The following is an 18,058-nucleotide window of genomic DNA, read 5'->3' as shown; positions in this document are numbered from 1 at the left end:
AGTTAGGTGCATCTGTGTGGTATAAAATATGCGTACATGACTGTAAAGGCGGTAATATCATTTCTGAAAATTTGATTGTAGCTATTTTAATCCTTACCGGAAAGACCGCATTTGCATAATGACGGAAAGTCACGGTGCGCTTATTTTTTAACTCATAGTTGGACTGGTTGGCTTGCCAAACAACAGGGTATACTCTTTGACAAAGTTTCATCTATATTTTATCTAATTTAAAAAATCCGCATTTGTAGTAATTTGAGTTTGTGTGCGTTATAAAAGCATACATATATAATGTTTATCAGGAAAGGTTCCTTTAAAGATAATATTCCGGTCTTACCAGCACTTATTTATTCTTGACGAGTCTTGGTCACGTTTGGTATGAAGGACATATGAAGGAAAAGTGCGTGAATGGGTTGTACAAAAGCTCGGACATCTCTTGAAAGCTCGAAAGACAAAGCTCAAGTCCCATCCATTTCTTAAAATATAAACAAATCAAACCGTTTATTGTTTCGTTCATGGAAAAACACGTTTAATATACATTAGTGGAGTTGAACTTCGTGCCTATAGCATCAATTTCAGTTGTGTTATAGAATCTCTTCCATTATCAGGGGCACACATTTTCTTTTAAGCGATAATCCAAATTAACGTTGACCTTTCAAACAAAACCGTTATTCATTTCTAAGGGTAATAGTAGTATGTACATCGTTGACAATCGGACTCTCAATCGAAAAGGCTTGGATTGGATTGTCCACAGTTTTTCCATTCGTCAATGGTATAATGTTTATGAGTTTTCAGAGCAGAGTAGCTCGACGTGTTTTATTCTCGTTTTAAACTTATGAAAAAGGAATAAGCCGGGCACAGGTCATTTCTTTCATGTATTCAAACACCTTTAAAGCTGCACTCTCACAGATTTACCAGTTTTACAAGTTTTTTTTTTTTGTCTTGGAAAGTGCAAATCTTTGCGTAAATATCTGCATACCAATGATATAAGATTGCTGACAAAAATCAGATCGTAGATTTTCATATTTCCGTTCGAAAATTAATGTTTATTGGCTTAAACCGTCACTAACGGTTTAAAAAAATGCAAAAAATATTATTTTTTTACTTAAATATAAACATCGGCGATGTTATTTTTTGTCAGCAGTCTCATATAACTCGTTCCCATTGATTATCGCAAAATAATGCTCGTTCCAATACAAAAAATAAAGAAAGTTGTCATAACGTTCAATCTGTGAGGGTGCAGCTTTAAATGAACTCCTTCTATGTCCTTCATTGTCGTATGACCTGAAATATTAAGTGACATGTGATCTAAATCTATGCAAGTTCTCTTCAGATGTAAACGGAAGGTCAATCCCAAAAGCGATCTACCATGATTTAACTATGTATAATGGAGTTTAATCCCTCAACGAGAATGTGCACTAAACAAGATCGCTTAAAGCTGCACTCTCACAGATTTACGGTTTCTCCAACTTTTTTTATTTTTTGTCTTAGAATGAAACACTCTTTGTGTAAATATCTGCAAATCAGTGATATAAGACTGCTGACAAAAGATCAGATTGCAGGTTTTCATAGTTCCATTCCAAAATTGATGTTTTATGGCTTAAACCGTTACTAACGGTTTAAGAAAAATGCATAAAACATCAAATTTGGAACAGAAATACGACACTCTGCGATTTGATCTTTTATCGGCAGTCTTTATACACTAGTTTGCAGATATTTAGGCAAAATGTGCTCGTTCCAAGACAAAAATTTAAAAAAGTTGTCAAAACGTTCAATCTGTGAGAGCGCACTTTTAAGGAATAATAATTAACATATTTCTCAAAACCTTTTATAATCGTTTCGTTCCCGCCTCTGTGTGATAAATAGAGCCTTAACATATTGAGGAAAAATAGCAATTAAATCACATACATACCTGAATTAACTTAATTTAGTCCGTCGATTTATTAACTCAAATAATTAATCAGAATTTATTACTTTTTGAAATATTTATGATGCTAAGCAAGAGCTGTTAACATTTAAGTGGCATGTTTAACCCTCTTAATCACATTTATGAGATCTTGTTTGTTTGACTTTTGATAACGCTTAGTGTACTTCAGCTAGGTTTACAGCTTCCGTGTTTCTCGGGCAGAAACAAGATAAAGACTAAAAGTATAATGAGTTGTGTTTTTAGTTCACTCAGCGCAAATTCAGTCTGATGATAGAGTTGCACCCCGTCCAGATTTCTTACATTGAAGGTGGTGTAATGATATGTCTTTTATTGACATTATGTGAAACATTTATACGGTCATTAGCATATATCTGTTTCAAAATCTAACAATTTATTTTTTTGGCGATAAAAAGGATCGTTTTAAAATATTGAATTCGTTTAATTATTCCTAAAATAAAGACTTAAATCAAAAATAACTTTTGTTTTACTACACCATTTTAAATAAAACAAAGGTCAGTTTATGCCGCTTACAGAGCCCCGCCTTTGTGTTATTACAGAAGTTTGATAAGTTAATTAGTTCCATCAAACACTTTGACAAACCTGTTTCCAAAATATTGTTTTGATAGTGCTCCGTCAAACGGCCGTACTTTGAAAAGGTTTGTCAAATCGTTTTAAAAAACGAAACTCTCAATCAAACTCAGGTAAAAAACCCAAGGCGGGGCTCCGTAATCGGCGTAGACATTTAAAATGGTGAAGAAATAGTGAAGTTATCTTTGTTTCATGTCTTCATCCGAGGCAAAATCTTGCCTTCCGACGTAGCATTTATGACGCAATCTATCACATGGTATACACACACTGAGTATGTAGTTTTAATTGCTTGACCGAACTTAAGGTTATCAACGGTAAACGTTTATATGTAGCAAGGGTCGACATGAAATATTTTTTGACTCTATAAACCGTTCAGCCTTATAGTACAAACTTCATTCTTGTGCGTTTTTTTGCCCAAATTTTAATCCAAACTATTCATTAGTTTATTTTTTATGAAGCATATAGCAAATATTGATCAAGGATTATCAAAAGAGTTTGTGTTAAAATAGGTGACATGTATTATGTAGCTCATTAATAGACTTTTGTTAATACAGACTGCACATAATTCGTGTGTTTCTAACAATGGGAACATCGAGGAGGGGTTCTTATAGTACATGAAGTTTGGAAGGTGTTTTAAATGCTAGAAATTCAATAAGTTCTATAATACGGCAAAACATAAAATTCAATATGTCATTATACAGTACATCAGCAACAGGTTAATATATTAGACTTGTTAGGTAGTCTCTATGTAAAGGACCTTTTGCTTTACGTGAGAATATTATTTAAGACTAATACAGTATTTATAAACGAATTGTTTAAATAAAAATAGACGAGACTTACCAAGGCATTTAAAGTATAGTTTAGTCTTATGAGACTAGGTTAACAATGCGCACATCTTGAACTGTTTAATTACATAATTACAAAAATAAATTGATTGTAATGTGTTTTTTTTCTAATTTCAACAATGTAAACTACAGGGACAAGCCCAGCAGTCAATTGACTTAGACGACAAGCGCGAAATACTACTGCTACTACTACTACTAGTGCTGCTTCTGTTGCTGATGTTCTTACTGCTGCTGCTACTACTACTATTACTACTATTACTACAACTATTACTACAACTACTACTACTACTACCACTGCTGCTGCTGCTGCAGCTGCTAATGCTAACTAGGCGGATATAAAATTGGCGTACTGACGAAGTGTGAACTAGACCTCATAAGTTTTATCCTGGATCATGCGCTTTGCATGTCGACTCGTAATGATGCACCATTCACTAAGCTGTGTTCTTAATATGTCCGTCGGCTGAGTAGTTACATAGCGGATTGATTTGGCATTTGACTCAAACAAGTGACCTTGGCTTTAAAGACAGGGATCTGCAACATATCTTTGCACGTCTGCTCGATATGATTGCAAATATTTCGTCAAATTAATTATGTGAATGCGCGTATGGCATGGTGACCATAGGAGGAACTGTAGCACGGACGGACAATGCCGAAAACATACGCGATACGCTTACGTATATTTTCAGTGGGATCTAATAAATAAGGTCGAAAAGGCAAAAATTGAATACAATCCATAATGACGCTTTCAAAACACGTATGGAGTTTATATTATATTTCTTTTATATTTGACATAGACTGAAATATTTAAGCCGATTTACATTGATGAGGTCATTTTTACAACTTTGCACCCGTAAATCGCACATCGAACATGGTAGAGCAACAACTGGTCAATGTTTTGCGCGTTAACAAAGCGCATAGAAATTTTGTTTTAGTTTGAAAAGTAAACGCATATGAAATGCTTTCAGTCCCGTTGCAAACATCCGAGTCATGTGTAAACAAACGTTTTAAGTACAACATCAGCCGCAGCTTGTACTAAGTAAACAATGTGGTTAGTTTTTGCGAGTGTTATCTGTCCGTCATGCGAAATCCTTTTCAATGAATTATCTTTAACACTCTTGAACGCACATCTCCATGAAACTGAACTACATTAAATAATGTATTGTCCACTTTAATAGTGATGACTTGTGTCAAGGTCAGGCTATTTTAAGAAATAAGTCGTATCAAAAACAAAAATCATTTCACATTAGGTTATGTAAAATAAAAGGATGAGGAAATCAGGTCCGAGTGTTTACCTAATTGTACAAACGAATTGATATGCCAATAAAATGCATCCGGATTTATGAGAATATTTTTCCGTTTGATCACTCCTTGAATATTGTGATACGGGGATATGAAACATTAAGACTTTAAATCTGTCAGTTTAAATAGTTCATATTGTTGCCTTTCACATTTAATTTATCAGTGTTTGCTTATACTTTATTTGAGAGCTGGTACGTAACCGAACCGTAAGTGAAGTACAAGTGTATCGTCCTTGTTCTGTTCCGTCATATATCGTTTAGTCCTTTATATATCACACAACATGTATTTGTAATGCACTTCAAAGCAGCATTCGCTAACATTCCCAGACTGTTTGTTTAAGGTCATAAACAGATAAATAAATAAATAACATATGCATTTATTATAAACCTTCCAATGCATTCCAATCTGTACACAAAGACGACTTTCATTTTTAAAATACTTGAAAGATATGAAGCAAATGAAATACTACATCACTTAGGTAGTCAGTGGATTTGTATAACTTCTCGTTGTTTGCGAAACGATAAATCGCACTTGACATAGGTTTACCCAAACAACTCGAAGCGATAAAACCATTAAATAGTAACCATAAAATAAACTAATTTCGAAATGTTTGATGTAAAAACCGTTAAAGTATGTGCGGAAAAAGCCTTATACATTGTAATACAAATCGGTCACGTTTGAGTTAATGTAACAAATGTTGGAGATAATCTATAGCTCCAGAAATATAAAAAATATGTAATATACAGGTCAGTTTAAACAGACGTTTGAAACTGTTAATTATGACTATTGCTTTTCATCGATACAAAACAATTGCACGTTTGGTTTGTACGTTCATTGGTTGCTTCATTATTATAACAGCATTTCTGAGTATAATGACTACTATGACATAGCATAAGTCTTTAGTTGTTAGGCCACCTAAGCACTTCCTTTCTTGATTGACAAAACTTTAAAACTTAGCTTGTCTTAATACTTTCATATTTATGTTCGCGAGTGCCCTGATTTGAAAAAGTAAATGAAGCAAAATTACCCAATTATCCCTTTGTTTAAAGGAACATTGAACAACAAATATCAAAGATTAATGTAAATTCTAATTACATGTAATGTTTGTTGCTTTCTCTGCAAAACAAATTTGGTAATCATTAAGAAGTCTTGTATCTAATGATGCTTTAAATTTAAAAAAAAAAAAAAAAAAACATATTTCAAGCTTAAAGCGACATTCTTATTCAAAATCAATACATACACAATGTATAACAAACATAAATTTGGACTGATAAACATAGATTTTGACTTATACAAGTTAAACTACTTATTAAATAATCCATTTATGGAAAATATTACCTACTGATAACAAGATTGTAACCGTAGCAGAGAGCGCAAAAAATAATAGATGATTGGTGACAGCTAAAAGATTTACTGTAGTCTACTATAGTCTCACAACGTATAGATAGCGTATTTTTTGCTCATTTCTTTCAAATTAAACTCGGCATCCTTCATAAGAACCATTGTTTTTGGCATTAAATTAAACCTGTTTGAAATATTAAAACAATATTATTAATTGTGGTAATTTTTTCTTGGGAGTAAAAGTGCATCTTTAAATAAACGTTGTGTTAACAAGAAATAAGCTTCAATGTCAATTTGAAAGAAAATACAAATGATGAATATAGTTACAAAATACATGCACGGCTTTTCATATATAGATTAGACAGCAAACGATTCCTTAGATTTTATAAACAACAATTCGATAACGTAAAGAAAATAGCATGTATATTATATTCTCAAAACTAAAGTATCAGCAATTCAATGCAATGTTATAATGATTGAGATAGTAAAGATACCAGGGTGGGTTACAGTGATCATCGTTACTGTGATCGTTTGCGAAATTTGGTAATCGACCAAAATTACCGATTGGCAGCGTTTCAGATAAACATCGTGCACCTGCTTCATCGTTAATACTGATCGTAAACCAACGACCGATTACCAACATTTAACGTTATTGTTGCACGGTGATGATGAATTATATAGCGAATTCGTTCCGGCAATATTCGGCAATTTTGGGTGCTATCCGACGCCGATGCGGATTCTATCTGAAATAATCATGACAAAGCTGACCAATCGATTTTTGTTTACTTTTTTCCAATGGGTTTTTAGAAACACATCGTTATTTTAGCTTGAAATTTCAGATTTCCATTATGTAACTACAAAATATTGTCTTGGTCGGGTTCCCTTGCAGAAACTATTTCATTACGATACCGAAGTAGTCACTGGCAAGCACCAATTTTGATGTCGTATGTTTTTGGACTGAAAAGTTGTCATCGGGAAATTTCCCGAACACCAGTGCAATTCATAATTATATGTTACTAGATTCCGAGACTGGGTTGTATGGTTATCCATCCCCTCCAATACGATGGATGTATATTGTAGTTTTTTTTCATTCTAAATCATTTCAGTTTTTAGTATCATCAAAATGTTATCAACATATCATAATAATAATAATTAATATACTACTACTACTACTACTACTACTACTACTACTAATAATAATAATAATAATAATGATAATGATAATAATTATGTTCACAATAATAATTATGTTCATAATAATAATAATAATAATAATAATAATAATAATAATAATAATAATAATGATAATAATAATAATAATAATTATAATAATAATAATAATAATAATAATAATAATAATAATAATAATAATAATAATATAAACATAATAACAATAATAGTAATAATTAAAGAATAATAATTATAATAATAATAATAATTATAATAATAATAATAATAATAATAAAAATAATTAATCATAATGCATTAATGAAACGAAAAAAAAACGAAATTAAAAGTGAATGACAGGGTTAATATGAAGTGACGTCATTTCACTCTAGTCTCGTGTCTGAAACTCCTTTATGATTATCGTAAAGCTGGTCGTTATTATGATCGTTCACTATTACTAATGGCAGATCGTGAAATCTATCTGAAACACACCCCTGGTATTGTCAACGTGTGTATACCACGTGATAAATGACGTCATACATGCCACGTCGGAAGGCAAAAATGAAGACTTAAATCAAGATAACTTTTCATTTACAACACCATTTTAAGTAAAAAAGGGCAGTCTAAGCCGCTTAAAAAGCCCCGCATTTGTATTATTACCAAAACTTGATGAGGTCATTAGTTTCATCAAACACTTCGACAAACCTGTTCTCAAAATAATGTTTCGACAGTGCTCCGTCAAACGGTCGCATTGTGAAAAGGTTTGTCGAAGTGATTCTCAATCAAACTCTTATTAAAGACCGAAGGCGGGGTTCCGTAAGCCGCGTAGACTGCGCTATGTTTTATTTAAAATGGTGAACAAATAGTGAAGTAATCTTTGTTTAAAGTCTTCATTCGAAGCAAAAAATTTGCCTTTCGATGTAGCATTTATGACGCAATGTATCACGTGGTATGGACACACTGATTGTTATGACACACATAATTAAATATCTAAATTGAAAGAGAAAATCAAATCCTTAATTTTTAAAATAGTGTATTTACATTTACCAGCCTTGAACAGGATACGTTTTGGGTTTATTTATATCTTTACGGTATTTCAATCCTAAATATTAAGATAAAGCAAAGGAGGGTATGCACGGCCTGTAAACGCCAGCTCCACCACTTTACGGTGGTGCAAAGAAAAAGAGCTGTCGACACTTCCGTGGTGGAGCTGTGCCCTATGTTTACATGAACAAACGTGAGTATGATTTATGTTTTATTTGATAATTTCATTTAACGGACATATTTCGAAAATCGTAGAATGTGGTACCGTGTAAGAACACTTTTACTGTAGGCTGGTTACTATTTCGTTTCAATATTGAGCAAACTGTGGTGTCAGGAGCTTTTCTCCCGAATCGGACTTGTGCATATTTTGAGATCTGCTTGCATAGCAAGTACATTTCGGTGCTTACACACCCCGTAAGAACTTTATCACGCATGCAAACATAACTGTTATGTAAAGTACCTATGCCGGAACACAACAAAACTGATAAGCACTTCTTAAAAAGGAAAAATGCACATGCTTATAAAAGTGGTGGCGCTGTTGCCCTAGTGGTGGCGCTATCGAGTATGTTTTGCGCTTGAAGTAATATAAAAAGTAAACGCTTTTGGAATGAATACAACAGTTGCTATGATTATCATTCATTGAAAATTAGGCTGGTTATGCATACTACTTAGGGAAACAAAACTCTACGCGAATTACCTTAACCTTACTGAAAACTATTTCGAAAACAAATGGCTAGGTGCTGTTAATTTTACCATATAACTATAAGTATCATAACAAATCATACTGTCGTTTGTCCATGTAAACATAGGGCACAGCTCCACCACGGAAGTGTCGACAGCTCTTTTTCTTTGCACCACCGTAAAGTGGTGAAGCTGGCGTTTAGAGGCCATGGTATGGTCGGTCCATTTATTTCAGTTTTTATCAGTAAGTTTAAGTTGATGTTCAGCTTTAAATATTTGCGGCTGATAGCGGTAATGTGTAAACTTCCTTGTCGAATATGGTACATTTGATATGTGTTGCTGGATAATAGGAATATTGTTTAAGAGAAGCTGGTGTGTATTAATGGCGCATGTTCTGGTAAGTATACGCTTTTGAATAATTACCACTGTCTTTGCAATTATGTGTTTTACCTGCTTTTGACGTTTTCAAATGTTAATGTGTTCACATTATCTAATATGTCTTCATTTTATTAGTTTAACTTGGTGGAAACATTCTACTCCCACGCGTGAATTTGGAAATACCAAATATTAAAGCAGACGGTTGAATTTGTAAGGGCCTTATCCAATCCGATTCAATTTTTATGAACTATTAAGCTTAACAAAATTAATAGAAATGCCACTACTTGTGTGACAAGTAAAATTGTCAGTGAAAGATATTTTGAACCTATATGTAGACCACTTCTGCATAGTTATTTACGGTGGCATAGAGGTGACATGTGTATGTTTTTATTTATCTCGTGCGCACGAGATACTAAGTCGTGCGGACGAGATAATTAAGTCGTGTGCACGAGATACTATGACGTGCGCACGAGATACTAAGTCGTGCGCACAAGTTACTTAGTCGTGCGCACGAGATTATTAAGTAAAAGGCACGACATAATTAGCCAATCAAAATGGACTTTAAATAAGATAATTAGTCGCACAATAATCAAGTTGTGTTGTCAGCAGGAATATCACCAATTAAGATTTTTGGTGATGCAATAAAAGGGAAAGAATAACACAACTTGATTATTGTGCGACATTCCAGAGGATCAATTGAAAGGGATATAAACGATAGAAGTGGTGTTGCTGACTAATCGACACATAAATAGGGGGAATTCCTGTTAATTCTGGAACACACCTCGCATCACTGTTAAATAAAATCCCTGGCCTTGAAACTAAAATATAATGTATACGCTCTATGTTTGATTGCAAATCATAATATGTATACGTCCTCCACACGCCCAAATGAGTAAACCGGCCACCACCACCACCATCACCACCACCGCCACCATCACACGTCAGAAGCTAATATTATTTTCAGTATACGTTTTGGAAAATTAAAGGTAGATTTTAAAGGTGTTAGCTTCACGCTGTCACATTTAATTTACCCCGAGGGTCGCATATACGAAGGATGGTAGCAACATCGTTGGCCCGAACCCGTAAACCATTGACAATGCAACGTTGGCGCATGACTCGGTATCCATGCAGAGGTCCAGAATGTTCAATTGCGTTGCTAATAAAGTCAACCACAGCACAGAGATTCACCACAGATTCTTCGTCCCAACATTCATCCGCGTAACATTCTAAGTATGTAAATGTCTGAGTGATATGTGTATTTTATGTTGATCGCCTAAACGAAACCGAATTTCTTCATACGTTAACACTGCATTAAAATATTATAGGATAAAATCGTTTCTGCTATCAGCCGTTTTCATTTTTCTTTCTTTTATTACGCTTAACACATTATACATGTGAATAGAGGTAGACAATATATTATAATGTAATATGATTATAATATAAAAAAACAACAATTAATGTATGTAAAGTGTATTCTGATTGGCTAAATATGTCGTGCGCACGACTTAATTATCTCGTGCGCACGATTTAGTAACTCGTGCACACGACTTAGTAACTCGTGCGCACGACATAGTATCTCGTGCGCACGACTTAAGTATCTCGTTCGCACGACTTAGTATCTCGTGCGCACGACTTAGTATCTCGTGCGCACGACTTAGTAACTCGTGCGCACGACATAGTATCTCGTGCGCACGACTTAAGTATCTCGTGCGCACGACTTAGTTACTCGTGCGCACGAGATAACTAAAAACATACACATGTCTCCTCTGTGCCACCGTAGTTAATTGATCAAAAAATGTCTTCCTTCAAAAGTTGAAAATTCACCGTTTCTGTTCCTTATTCAAGTTTGAATAAAGAATAGGGAACTAGTTCCTTATTCCTTATTCGACTTAGTGTGCGTTATAAAGTAATTGAATTTCTCCATCCCTTTAAATAAGTCAATGCATTTATTCAAATTGTTTAATAAGATCAATTTTTGATATTTCTTCAATAAATGAGCAAATTAAGCATTAAGTATTTTTCGTAAATTATGCAACTTATTCGGATTTTGGAGCGTTTTAAAGCACTTTAAGCACTATAACTCTCTTAAATAGACAATGCATTTCTGTAAACTTTTTATTTAGACCAATCCTGCATAGTTATTTGAAAATAATGTTTTAATTAAAGTTCCTTATTCGAGCTTGAATAAGGAATACGGAACTAGTTATTTAATTGTTATGAAATTACGAAACACATACCAAAGAAGTCATTTTATGCATATCTACAATTATTTATTTTGAATAAGGAATAATGAACCAGTTCCCTATTCCTTATTCGAAAAAGGAATAAGGAATAAGGAACTAACTTATCGTCCATTCTTAATGAACAGTTTTGGAAGGATGACCTCATTTAGAAGGTGATCTAGGGTTAAGTTTATAGTTACATAGATGATCAAACCTTTCATATGTCCTGATAAAAAGTATATATTTACAATGATAAATTATTACAGCATACATATTTTAGTTCTACTACAAAACGGACAATATGGTATATATCTACATATTCATATACTATGTCTCTATCTTAGGTTTTCTCTATAATAATTATTATCAATACGCAATCAAATTATGGCGATATAAAATTGACATATTTATAAAAGAGCAAAGTGTCGCAAATCAACACAGGAAGACAGGGGCATGAGAAGGTTGAGAACACAATCAATTAAACTTCTTTATTGCATCCAACTTGGCAAAACTGCCTATTTGAAAGACAAAACAAACAACGGCCACTTGTAAAATGTTATATGGATATATAAGGATTTCAATATATTGGTTCGGATAATGGCTTGTTAAAAGCATCATCAAGTAATCCCTCTACGAAAAGTTTGACATAATTTGTTATCAGACCCTCGACACTCGGTTAATCTGATAGAGAAGTAAACTTAATACGAGAACCTTATCGTTCATTATTGACGTTCACGATTTGAAGATAATTTACATGCACACAATAAAGAAAAACCCCTTTCCCACTACACTTGATGGTTATGTATCACCATTATAAATAAAGATGAAAATTTATTCAAATATCTTTGACTGTACTCATTATAATATGTAATGTTTTAGAATTGTTGTTTCTACGTTGCACGAAAAGTCTCTTCTGCTAAATTCATGATATTGTTATTGCAGCGGGTTGTCTTTTGGACTTTTCTGATGATACATTCGTTGCACTTTATAAAAGGAAATGATATAGGTTCGTATATACATATTTATTTATAATCAAACTCAAGTATGATTGTTCATGCTTATTACAAATTTAATTACTTGAAAAACTATAGTAGTATGTAACATGGGGATCACAGAGCAAGATTACATATTTTGAGACCGCTTTAAGCAGGTTCCGAAATATAAATGTCCATGTGATCCCGAGGTTACATACAACTACCATGTTTATCTTAACATATTCTAACAATTAGCCGTACAGCTCAGTGAATATTGTGACCGCTGACTATCCATGGTTAATTGTAAAATTGGCTTTATACATATTAGTATGGTATGTTTATGTTAAAAAATGTCAACAAAATAATACTGGACATAACAATAGAAAATGTGTGGCAATTTTTAAAACATTACGTCAAATTTGTCGCAAAATATAGGAAGTGACTTTTAAATGAATTAGAGGCTTAATAAGGACTGCCAAATTTTCCGTAATCACCATCTTGATCCATTTTTTTTTCTGAAAAAAAAACTTACACATACGTCTATGTTATATTTAGACTTTTATCAAAAACTACATAAACAAGTCCAATAGTCGAGCGTTTAAACATAAAACCCCGTTCAATGGTATAGGGTCAAAGCCAATGACACAACACCAAACCAATTATTTACAATTGTATTTAGACATTTATTATGATTGATTTTTGAAAATTAAAGAAACGAACGGTTATCTTTTATCTATTTGTTCACAAATGAAAGCACCTGTAATATTAAAACAAAACTTGAGTGTGTAAGACATCTTTTCCAAACTATTCCCTCATTTTCCGCTAAATCTGCAAGTGTTCTCAAAAACGGTAAAAAATAAAGGGAAGCATGTATATTCTTATAATCACTAGATTTGCAAGCATGTGATCGGGAATCTTTAAAATTCAAGAAACTATTTTTAACTATATGTATTAACTTGAGTTTCGTCTCCGATTGAGCCTGCTGGATACGCCACTTTGAACTGAAACCAACCATTTGGTCACGTGGAATCTCCGTCGTGATACTTTGAAACATTATTTCCGACCAAACAATGAGACATATTTCTTTTGAGTTATGGTTGCCTTCTACATCATTGATGTCATCGGGTCATATTCTAGTCATGAGTAACATAACTTGAATAAAAAGATAGCCTTTCAGCAAAAAGACTTTATCATCATGATAAACATTTCACAGTCAAATTATGCCATTTCAATATAAGTCTTCATTTAAAAGAGATAACATCGTTTGACCTCAGTTTGAAAATAACAACGGAGAATCAACTTTTGGAAATTAAATGTTAATATTTACAGTAAATGAGTTAAGACCAATGCATGCTCGAAGTCTATATTTATCATTTGAATTTCATCCGCAAAATAACAACCATCTGCGAAATATTATAGCTATCAGTATCCTGTACACGTTTTTTAATTGAACGATTGATAAGTATGTTGTAAAGGGACTGATAAATAATGACTTCGAGCATGGTCACAACACATTTACTCTTAATATTCCTTTGATAATAACATCAAATTTTCAATATTAGAGACACAATGTGTTTTCTGGAAGTCGCCATATTGATTGATTTTTTATTTTATTTTCATGAATGTCAAAACTTCAGATAAAATATTTATCTTGTTTGTTTATTTCAGAACATAATTAACTGTTTATTTTAATCATAAACTGATAGCAAAACGTCGTGTTTTAAAATAGTTGGTGACTTGTTGCTGCCTGGTTGGTTGCTTTGTGATTCTCAGGAAATATCATTTATACAATTATATTATAATTCTTTCAACTGCGTTACCTGATCTGTCTAAATGAATAAAATCATATGGTTCTTAAAATGCGAAATTGTAAAAATCTGTATTTATAAGTTGGTCAGTGCAAATGTTCTTATACTCTCTTTGAAAATATGTAATGGGAACAATTTAATCTTATGTCTTTTGGTGTCCTGTAATATGACTGGAGTAGTTAACACACACAACAAGTCTTATTTCTACCCTGAACAATGTAATTGATTATAACAAACGTAGTCCTTAGATATGATAACTTTTTTATCCTTATTATCCATTTCTTTAACAGTTATTATTTCGTCGTTTCTGGTATGTTATATGTCTTCTATCAATAATTCATTGTTTATTGAAATCTTGTCTATTTTGTTAATTAAGCGTTGAAATATTTACTGCTCCAAAGTTTGGCATAACAATGGATTTTATTATGATACATTAATGAATTCAATGGCACATGAAAAAGCTATTAGTCTTCCCAGAATACTTATAAAAGGTATTTATAATTTAAAAGATGACTGTGGCATGTAGTTTTTCATTTGTTTAACATAATTGTTTAATTGAGTTTTGGTTTCATATTTCGAAATTTATATTAAATTACTTCTTTAATTAAACAAAAAAGTTTTCTTATTTATTATGAATTAAATGTCAAACAATGTGTGTTCCTACAACGTGAGTTCATACTTCCCTGATTATTAAGGCTATTTTTATACATTCAAGATCCAGTTTTTTTAAAGATGTTTAACTTTGTGTGATCTCGCATGCTTAACTGAGCAAATTAACTATTGAAAAGAATGTTATTAGTTTAACTTGTTAGAAATCACGATTCCGGCGTTATTTTCATGTGCATGCCTTAACCTGCGGTAAATCACTATCGGCGCGTCACTGTTTTCTGTATGTTTAAACTTTTACAGACACTGAAATAGTTCCACGACCGACATATAACTACATGTTTTACCAATCACATAGACCTCTCGACAATGGAGGCAACTGGCAATATAATTTCGGGCTATTGGAATAAATTTAAATGTTATATATAATCAATACTGGAAGTATGTTTTTACTCATGCACTTTTCCTTTAAATATATTTTAAAATCAATTTAGTATACTTATTCGTTTTGCATAACACAAACACGGATATCAATAAGTATTTCCATTTTACTTTTTTCTTGGAGGATATATGGCAAAACTCATTAGTGAGCGGTGAAGTTGATGGTTTAAGTACGTTAGGATAAGCAGGGTAGCAGTATCTAACATGAGGATCATAGGGATTGTTCAAGAATTTTTGAGACATGCTTTTAAGAAGCTCTTAAAATGCGTAAACTTGCGCTGTTGTCCCAATGTTACACACTACTTGCGATTAAAAAATCAAGAACGTAACATTCTATTTAACATTGATGATCACAAAAACAAATTACAATATTATGCTTCATTTTTGAAGGCCTTCTTCGCTTTGATGGCGTAAACAACTATCCCCACAGTGGTCAAGATCTCCTTTTTTATCACGTTATGACCCAAGTTTTTTCGATTGATTTTACCTTCAAATGACCATTTTGCTTTCAGGTAACATTGCTGAACATAAAAACACATCACAATACATTGATACAAACCCCACTAATAGAGACGTTTGGAATGCAAATAATGCTGTTGATGGCGTAAACAACTGTTCCGTCGTTAATGGAGACTACTATAGCTTGTCAAGTTATAGCTCATACCCTTGGTGGCAAGTGGACCTGGGAAAAGTTTATAACATCCAGGGGATAAAGGTTTTTGGAAGAAAAGGACGAGAAGCAGACAGTAATAAGTTTTTTTCGATAATTTTAATGAAATGTCAAAATAGTTACGTCAGTATTTATTGAGGACATCATTCAAAGAACTGTTCATCCCACGTCTCTTAACTTGTAAAATGAACAATTACAAATAACCGGTTGGCATGTCTTCCGGCCACTGCAGCATTTGATACTGAATTGATCTGTTAAACGGTAAGCTTGTAATGAAGTTTTGTTTATGTCTGGATTTACAACAATCTAACCAAAAGAGAAACTTGTGAAACATATTTTTTAATTAGGATATGGTACAACGAAGTAGAATATTTCTATTTGCATGCGTATTTATTAAAGTCTTAAATGATGTTTTCTTTCACCAGTTCAACTTAAAGGATTCCAAGTGCATCTTTCGGAGACTAAAAGTGCCTTGAACAACAGCGACAATGTGGTGACATACGACTCATCAGTATATCCAAGTGACGGTATATTTGATATACCAGTTGCAGAACGCAAGGCAAGGTTTTGTCGCCTTCAAATAGATGCTTCTACAGGTCAAAGCCGTCCAATAGTTCTTTGCGAAGTGGAAGTCTACGGAACAGGTATGATTTTCAAGTGATGTAATTAAAAATGATTCGATTTGTAACATTTCCGTTTACAAAAAAGTTAATTGAACTGAAACTAAGATGAAAAGAACATGCAAATGCCACTTTAGATTCACAATAACCATTATGATAGAGGTTTTATGTTAGAAAGAATCTTTAAAGTTATACAACCAAACGAAGGATATTAACCACCTTAAAGAATAGATAGAAAGGAAATATTTCGTCTCAATCACAGCATTTTGTCCAATTAAATAACATTTTGGAAAGGAACAATCTAAACTGTTAAAACATAATATCAAAACATAGGAATAAAATTAGTAACATTTAGTGTACCATTTTCTTACATACTTACTAAAACAAATGTTTCAAGTAGAGAACAACAGCAGTCATTTCAAATCTTATTGCAGGGCAAGAACACTCTTTTTCACACATGATTAAATTGGTTAATATCTAAATTGACTTTTCTGTTTAACTGATAAATCATGGTAATTTACACTAATGCCAAATGACAAGAACTAATTAGACCGATGAATTTAACGACACTTGCTGAATGTTTCATTAGTGTTAACCTTTGACTGTAAAGGCCAAGCCTACCAAGGTCCTGTGCATATTTTATTTTAACTTGCTATAAAGCAAAACTGTATACGTAATAGGATCCTTCAAACGATATGTTATTATGGTACATAAAATTCAAACCACAACATAAATCGCTTTCTTTTAACACCATAATATATACCCCTTGTACACAAGCGTTTTATTTTATTTATAAAGGCTTTTGACATAAAACAGAAACATTTTATATAGCATACTTGTACATAATAGAACAAAACTCCATTCTGATCCTCAATTATATAACTAACATCTCTAACAACTTATCGCCCATCTTCTGCAACCTTCCCCATCACTGCAGTATCATGCTTTACAATCAAATGTGTTTAGCCGTCAATAACGATGGCCATAATGAAAATGTAATATACCAGTATACCATACTCATATCAATTACGTTATGAGTGAATCTCCTTTTAAATTAGTCAGTCAACTATTCAATGGCGTGTTTTGATTTAATTAAATCGTTAGGTTTAATATTCAATTTATCGACTGATGTTCTTACATAATTACGCAGACCAAATGTAAGCCCGTGTATATTAGATGTACTACTTCCAAATTTGATAACTATCTACATCAGTTTCCGGTTCATGTTTTTACTCTCCCAATATGTTTGAATAAATGAATTGTGTTTAATGGCAAATTTAGGTATGTAATATATATATATTGTTTCACAATTTGTATAAGGAACTCCCGCTCATCGTCATCGGTAATGGTTTAAGTTCAAGCCGTTCTTGTTACAACAAAGACGTGTTCACTATCTAGCTTTAATGTAAAATAATGGTAAGAGAGAACATGCATGACATACAACACTTTT

General features: G+C 32.8%; 1 protein-coding gene across 1 annotated transcript in view; it reads left to right on the top strand.

Annotated features, from left to right (window-relative positions):
- LOC128225807 (multiple epidermal growth factor-like domains protein 10) overlaps positions 1-16,649 on the top strand; it is a 34,491-nt gene extending 17,842 nt beyond the window's left edge. The window contains exons 9-10 of the mRNA XM_052935705.1: positions 15,831-16,064; positions 16,414-16,649. Coding sequence (XP_052791665.1) covers positions 15,831-16,064; positions 16,414-16,649 — 470 coding nt within the window. The remainder of the gene's footprint in view (positions 1-15,830; positions 16,065-16,413) is intronic.
- The last annotated feature ends 1,409 nt before the right edge of the window (positions 16,650-18,058 follow it).

Source organism: Mya arenaria, chromosome 3, assembly GCF_026914265.1.
Source record: "Mya arenaria isolate MELC-2E11 chromosome 3, ASM2691426v1".
Classification (NCBI taxonomy): Eukaryota; Metazoa; Mollusca; class Bivalvia; order Myida; family Myidae; genus Mya; species Mya arenaria.
This window is presented reverse-complemented; position numbering and strand designations above follow the sequence as displayed.